The sequence below is a fragment of the Gracilinanus agilis genome, chromosome 4, assembly GCF_016433145.1.
Source record: "Gracilinanus agilis isolate LMUSP501 chromosome 4, AgileGrace, whole genome shotgun sequence".
In the NCBI taxonomy this organism is placed as follows: domain Eukaryota; kingdom Metazoa; phylum Chordata; class Mammalia; order Didelphimorphia; family Didelphidae; genus Gracilinanus; species Gracilinanus agilis.
Genome location: NC_058133.1, coordinates 500,918,904 through 500,926,238, shown reverse-complemented (window position 1 = coordinate 500,926,238; position 7,335 = coordinate 500,918,904). Strand labels below are relative to the sequence as shown.

Sequence of the window (7,335 nt, the reverse complement as noted above, 5' to 3'; positions counted from 1 at the left end):
GAGAGAGAGAAGGGCCTGGAGACCCGCCCGGGGGCTACCCGCCATGCCCTGCTCAGGGCAGGCTCTCCGGCTATGCTTATGGAATGGAGTCAAGGCTGGCGAGTGGCAGAGACCAGGCTCCGCGGCTCTCCCGCAGCTCCCTTTCTCTGGGCACGAATCCTCTTGACCGTATTTTGGTAGGGCCGATCGCGATGGAGGAGAAGCTCCCCGGGGCGGGCAGGGACTCGAGGATTTCCAGACAATAGTCCATGCTGGGGAACTCCGTGGGGATGAAGGAGGGGCTGCTCTGGGCCCCCCATCCACTGCCATCGCATCCCCGCCGTGTTCTTCCGCAGCCAGGATTATGGAGCTACAGCTGTCGGGGCCGGAGAGCTCCAAGGAGCAGAGATTCAGAGACGAGGCCTGCGTCTTCCATAGCTCTGTCCGCTTCACATCTGGAGACCCCAGGTCTGTCCTTGCCCCCTGGCGAGCTCTCATGGGCGATCGATCTCCAGATTCCAAGCCGGCAGCTTCCGCGGGGAGCCGCGGCTATTTAGGGTTCTGAGACAGGATTCGAACCCAAGACTGCCTCCTGGTAGGCCAGCGTCCCCTCCGTGGAGAAGATGGGAAGTGACTTGCCTAAGGTCACCAACAGCTCCACGGAATGGAAAGGGACCCCCGAGGGAGAGCCCCGGCCTGCCGACTCCCAGCTTTTCCTCGTTGGATGGGGCCCAGGGCTCCGAGCCCGACCCAGATCCCCGCTCGCTCCGCGCTCCCGCCAGCCCCTTCCCCAGCCAGCAGTCTGCAGGCCCCGCTCCGGAGTAGGAAGACGGAGAAGGTAAGGAGCCCCTTGGGGCCGAGAGTGAGGGAATGGAGGAGACAGATCTCGGCACATCTGCGACTAATCAGGGATGGCCCGTCTATATTGTCTTTGGCCCGGCGCTCTGGAGCTTTTAGGTATGTACGACCCCAGACGCGAGGCTCGCAGAGGACGGGCAGCGGCCTCAGGCTGGGAGGTCCTGAGAGCGGGGACGCCCACCCCCACCCCCGGGCCCCCTGCTTAGGACAGGCCTGGCCTGGGAGCTGTGGGGGAGGCGGGCCTCCGCGAGGGCCTTCCGTCCCATCCCCCCCCCCCCATCCCCTCAGGCCGTCACGCAGCTCATGTTGCCGGGGGGCCTCGCCGTCTGGGCTCCAGCCCATCCCGGGGCCGCGCTGACAGATTGTATGTTTCCTGTAGGCCCGTCTGCCCTCACTAAGAGGCTTCCTGGCACCCAGTCAGGGGTCACCTCATCCCCAGCTCGTTTGCAGAAACAATCGCAGCCTCTCCCGGTGTGGGGCTCCCGGGCCGGCCCGCCTGCCCGCCCTTCTGGGGCTTGTGGTTCCTGCGAGCCAGGAAGAAGGCTGAGCCTCAGGGGCCGGGGCCAGGCCCGGGTCCCCTTGCTCCCTGACACAGCCCTGGAGGCTCTTCCTGCCTCTCAGGGTCCAGATCTGGGGCCGGGGGGGGGGGGGGGTGGCACGCTGGACTTTGGGTTTTAAGTCTGCTTTCTAGAACCACCGATCTAGAACACTTCCATGTTCTGGGCCCTCCAACCCCAGGCTTTTAGGAAGCCAGGACTGTACTCGTCTCTGAATGGATCCTGCCCTCAAGAGGCTCCTTGGAGAGTCTGTTAGAGAGAACCAGCCCATTCAAGGGAGGCAGAAAAGCTCCCCGGGCTAAAGAGAGCAGCGTTTGGGAACTGAGGCACTGGCTGGGACAGAGAGGATAAAGGAAGGCTTCATGCCCAACCGAGATTCTGTTCTTGGATGGATGGATCTCCCCCTTCAGGAGAGCTGGCTGGCATTGTCACCCTCTGTATGTGACTTCATGCATTTAAAGACACAGTGCTGAGGGGGCCTTCAGCTTCCTTGACTGCCCAAAGGGTACAAGGGGGTGCTTTGGCTGAAGGGATTTGAAGAGGCCAAAATCTAGGGAGGCTGAGCATTCCAGGCCATTGGGAAGAGCCAGGGCAACGGTTTGGAGGTGAGAGATGAAGTGTTATGTGGGAGAAAGAGTGGGAAGACTGGGCTAGCTGAACTGTAGAGCTTTGAAGAGGAGAAATGCATACTAAGGCCAGTAAGATGAGTGGGGCCAGGATCTGGACAGAGGCATTTCTTTCTTTTTCTTTTTTTTTTTGTCTAATTCATTAATGAATATTTTTCCATGGTTACATGATTCATGTTCTTTCCCTTCCCTCCCCCTCCCATAGCCAATGAGCAATTCCACTGGGTTTTACACGTGTCATTGATCAAGACCTATTTCCATATTATTAATATTTGCATTAGGGCGATCATTTAGAGTCTACATCCCCCAATCATATCCCCATCAAACCATGTGATCAAGCAGTTGTTTTTCTTCTGTGTCTGCTCCCACAGTTCTTCCTCTGGATGTGGAGAGCATTCTTTCTGGACCGAGGCATTTCTATTGACCAATGCTTGAGCCTTGAGGTTCTGGGTTCCATGTCAAGGAACACACACACAAACACACTACATATGTGTATATGTACACATATAAACATAAATGTGTGTAGTTCTATCTATGTAGGTGGAACAGTGGAGAGAGTGCTGGTCCTGAAGTCAGGATGACTCATCTTCCTGAGTTCAAATCTGGTCTCAGATACTTACTAGCTAAGTGACCCTGGACAAGGCATTTTATCCTGTTTGCCTCAGTTTCCTCAACTGTAAAATGAGCTGAAGAAAGAAATAGCAAAGTACTCCAGTATCTCTGCCAAGAAAACCTAAAATCCTCTTGGCCTCAGTTTCCTCATCTGTAAAATGAGCTGGAGAAGGAAATAGCAAAGTACTTTAGTATCTTTGCCAAAAAGACCCCAAATTGGGTCACAAAGAGTCAGACACAACCGAAACAAGTGAACAACATATACATAAATACACATATAGTATCTGAATCACTAAGTGATAAGATACAAACACAGAAAACTAGGAAACATAAGCATATATTGTAAGTGCTTCAGTGAGAGTCAGAGACAGTCAGGTGCTACCTAGGGATACATGGGGATGGGGTGGGGAGTGAGGCAGAAAATCAAAGAGACAAGGGCAGCTGGGTAGCTCAGTGGATTGAGAGCTAGGCCTAGAGATGGGAGGTCCTGGGTTCAAATGTGACCTCAGACACCTCCCAGCTATGTGACCCTGGGCAAGTCATTTGACCCCCATTGCCTAGCCCTTACCACTCTTTTTCCTTGGAACTAATACACAGCATTGACTCCAAGATGGAATCAAAGAGAACTTCCTGGAAGAAGTAGGCCTTTGAGTTAGAGGGACAGAAATTCAAAGGCAAAGATAGGAGATACTTGGGGCAGGTAGGGTACCATCGTGTAAATGGAATTAGCTCATCCTCATTCCTTGTTTAGACTCTAGCCATCAGAAATGATGTCACCCCACCCAACTTAGAATTAAGTGGGGAGGGGAAGGTCTGTGACCCACACGTGACAATAAGTAACAAATCAAAAACAAGGGACTGCCCTTTGGGCAGTCCAAAAACAGTGTTGAGGCTGCCATTTGTCCACTTGAAATTGGAGGTGGATGCAGGAAGTGACGAAAGATGCTACCTTTTAAATGTGATGGTAACTGCCTGTGGAGGCAGTTGGTGCTTTGAACTTGGTGTTGAAGGATCTCTGCTGACTTCCTTTCTCCTCCCTTGGAGTTTCTGGAGGCTCCAGCCTCAGGGAGGCCTCTCTTGCCACTCTAATTGTAAAAGGCCTTGTGGCTAGAAGTCTTGTTTAATTCACCTCTGCTGGGCCTCTAAATTCTTACCTGGTCCAGACCTCTGGTTCGGGCCAGAGTTTCTCTTTCTCAATTTCCCTACTTTCAACTTCCCTAATTGTAAATAAACTTCCATAAAAGTCATCTTGACTTGGGTCTATTTATTTTGAAATCGAGTTAATATCTAGTTTCCCCTTCTTACACCACGGCGTATAGGACAGAGAGTCATCCTGGCCAGGACTATCTAAAATGAGGTAGAAATGTAGGCTGGTGCCAGGTTGTGACTGGTTTTGATTGCCAGGGGGTTGAGCTTTATTGAATGGAGATTTTTCCCTTGGCAGTCATTGAAGGACTTTGAATGGAGGAAGCATTCGGTCATTTTAACGTGGTCAGCTTATAAGACATCACTACACCTTCATTAGAGACTGGTCATATCTGTTCCCCATGGCGCCATCTTGAATGCCTTGAGAACACTGGGGAAGAACTGATCAGTCCTGCTCTTTGGTGAGAACAGGCTCAGACAGTTCTAGCACTGAAGAGGGATGAATGAATGGGCTTCTCCATATGGGTCAGAGTCATGCTAGAGTCTGAGGGGGGAAAGTGGCTTTTTCTCTTATCAGAAGAAAGAAGAGAGACCTGCTTGCGAAATGGACTTTAACCCCCATGGAGCACTCTCCCCTAGGGACTGGCTGGCCTTTCCATCTTCCACATCAGCAGCAGAGAAGGCAGCCATGGGGAGCAAGAGAGAATAACCCCAGTTCTTGGACCCCAGGGACCAGGTCCAGCTCTGGAGAGGCAGTGTCTGGAGAAGCAAACCATGCCACCCCATAATGGACATGTTCCTGAACCCCAGTCTTCTAGGAGATGGAGTAGTCTTAGGCAGTGTTGGCTAAGGGTTTGCCTCTCCATTAACCCCTATTTTGAGAATTCCTAAATCTAATCGTATAATGAAAAAAGAGAGGCTCTTGGGAGAAGAGAATTGCTCGTGAGATCATTGAAACTAGGAGAACAGCAGAGAAACCAAACCTTGATACATAGAATGGCAAAAGATCTGGGCTTTGCCATATGCTCTTTTTTTCCCCAAACACCCTTACTTTCTGTCTTGGAATTGATAAAAGTATTGGTTCCAAGGCAGAAGAGCAGTTAGGGCTAAGCAATGGGGGTTAAGTGACTTGCTCAGGGTCACACAGCTAGGCAGAGTCTGAGGCCAGATTGAACCCAGGACCTTTCCTCTCCAAGAGTGGCTCTCTTTCCACTTTGCCCTCTGCTCTTATGATAAATGGTCAAAAGAGAGCAAACTCAATGAGAAAAGGTTTCCTCTCTAACTACCCAAGTTCATTTTGTTTACTAGGTTGGGAGGGGTCTAGGAAAGTACCATAAAGCTAGATACTTATATGGGTCTCTGCAATGATAAAAGGATTTTTATCAAAGGTCTCTCTTGCAACCTCAAGTTAACTTCCCTTCTAAGAGTAGTTCTAGAGTCTGGAGGAATTTATGGGGACCTAAAGAAGCAGGTGAAGAAGAAATGGAATTATATTGATTCTTTATTGGCTATTAAGTTTTTTCTATTATCCATATTTTGGGCCAAAAAAGTGGGGGGCGAGTAGGTAGCATAGTGGATAGAGTCCTAGACCTGGAGTCAGGATGACCTGGGTTCAAATTTGGACTCCAATACTTCCTAGCTATGTGACCCTAGACAAGTCACTTAATCCTGATTGCCTATGCCTTGCCATTCTTCTTTCTTAGCACTGATACTAAGAGAGGCAACTAGGTGGCTCAATGGAATGAGAGCCAGGGCTAGAGACAGGAGGTCCTGGGCTCAAAGCTGGCCTCAGCTACTTGCTTATCTGTGTGACCTTGGGCAAGTCACTTAATCCCAGTTTCCTAGCCTTTATTGTTCTTCTGCCTTGGAAGAAGGTAAGGCAAACCCAAGGCATTTAAAGGATTTTTTTTAAAATGATACTATGACAGAAGATAAGTGTTTTTAAAGACAAACTGTCCTATACACAGTATATGCATTGTTACCTCAAATGCTTGTAGGGGAACAATGGACACTTTTACTTAGATTTCAGGAGATCTAGACATGAGTTATAATGGAGCTGTTCCAAGATTTCCCAGTTTTCCACAGGGAGCTCAGGCTAGGGGCCAAAGAATCCAAAGAGATAGAATGTTTTTTAAATCCTCAATACTGAAGCCAGTCCGTGTTAACTCAAAGTTCGGAGATTCTTGGATACAGGTTATATCTGCATATATGTGTAAGAACAGTTTGGATGCTAACGGATCGAAGGGGGGAGAGGGTGATGACAGAAGGCTATTGCAATAACACAGGCGTTTAGTAAATACCAGCCCTTTCCTGTTCCCTAAAATCAAATATAAACTCCTCTGTTTGGCATTTAAAAGTCTCTTCACAACCTGGCTCCTTAACTATTTGGCAATTAAAGTACCGCGAAGCTCTCCACACTCTAGATGGCCGCCATATTGCATGTTGGCCAACTGGCATTCCTCATACAGAACTCCACCTCTCACCCTTTTGCCTTTACTTTGTTGACCCCCTGGCTCCCTTCACAACTCAGAGCAAGTGTCACCTGCCTCAGGAAGAATTTTCCAGTCTCCCCCAGCTCCCCCCGGGGGAACTAGGACCTTCTAACACTTTCCAGGAGGGGAATGAAGGACCCGGGATCCCAAGTAAAAAGTTAACTTTTTGAATGTGGCCAATGTGGTCATTTGCTTTGCTTGTCTCTGTGTCTTTGTTCATGGTCTGGGTTTTTCTTTTTAATGGGAGAGGGGAGGAGGAAGTAGAGAGATAGGACATAGATTTTTGTTCATTGAAAAAAATTACAATTAAGAAAAGAATGTGATATCTAGTTTTTTCTCTATTTTTTTTTTTAGTTTTTTTTTCAAACCCTTAACTTCTGTTTATTGATTTATAGGTGGAAGAGTGGTAAGGGTAGGCAATGGGGGTCAAGTGACTTGCCCAGGGTCACACAGCTGGGAAGTGTCTGAGGCCGGATCTGAACCTAGGACCTCCCGTCTCTAGGTCTGGCTTTCGATCCACTGAGCTACCCAGCTGCCCCTCTAGTTTTTTCTCTATTAAATTTTTTCTTTATTAATTTTTTCTTTATTAATATACAATGGACACTTAGCAGAGTTCTTGGCATACAGTAAACATTTAATAAGTGCTTGCTGTCCGCCTACCATCGCCTTTTATTTAGCAAGTAGGTGGTGGGGCAGCAAGGTGGTTTATACCTAGAGATAGGAGGTCCTGGGTTTAAACATGACCTCAGATACTTCCTAGTTGTGTGACCCTGCATAAGTCACTTAACCCCACCATTGCCTAGCCTTTGCCACTCTTCTGCCTTGGAACCAACACACAGTACAGGCTTTTAGATGGAAGGTGAGGGGTTTAAGAAAAAAAAAACAGAAAGGTGGTGGCATGCTTCATTATTGGTCCTGCGGAATATTGGGGATGTCGGTGGGTCATTCCTTCAGAGTTTGTCTTCACAAATATGCTAATTCTGTATCTGTTGTTCTCCTGGTTCTCAAGGGGTTCACAATCTAATGATGGAAACAAGACCAAGCTTCCAGAATGGGAGGCTGTGA

The 7,335-nt window shown here is 48.9% G+C and overlaps 1 protein-coding gene across 1 annotated transcript in view; it reads left to right on the top strand.

Annotated features, from left to right (window-relative positions):
* Positions 1-343: 343 nt before the first annotated feature.
* The window catches only part of ELN (elastin), a 186,656-nt gene continuing 179,664 nt past the window's right edge, over positions 344-7,335 (top strand). The window contains exons 1-3 of the mRNA XM_044675622.1: positions 344-447; positions 715-817; positions 1,126-1,201. Of these exons, the coding sequence (XP_044531557.1) occupies positions 344-447; positions 715-817; positions 1,126-1,201 (283 nt within the window). The remainder of the gene's footprint in view (positions 448-714; positions 818-1,125; positions 1,202-7,335) is intronic.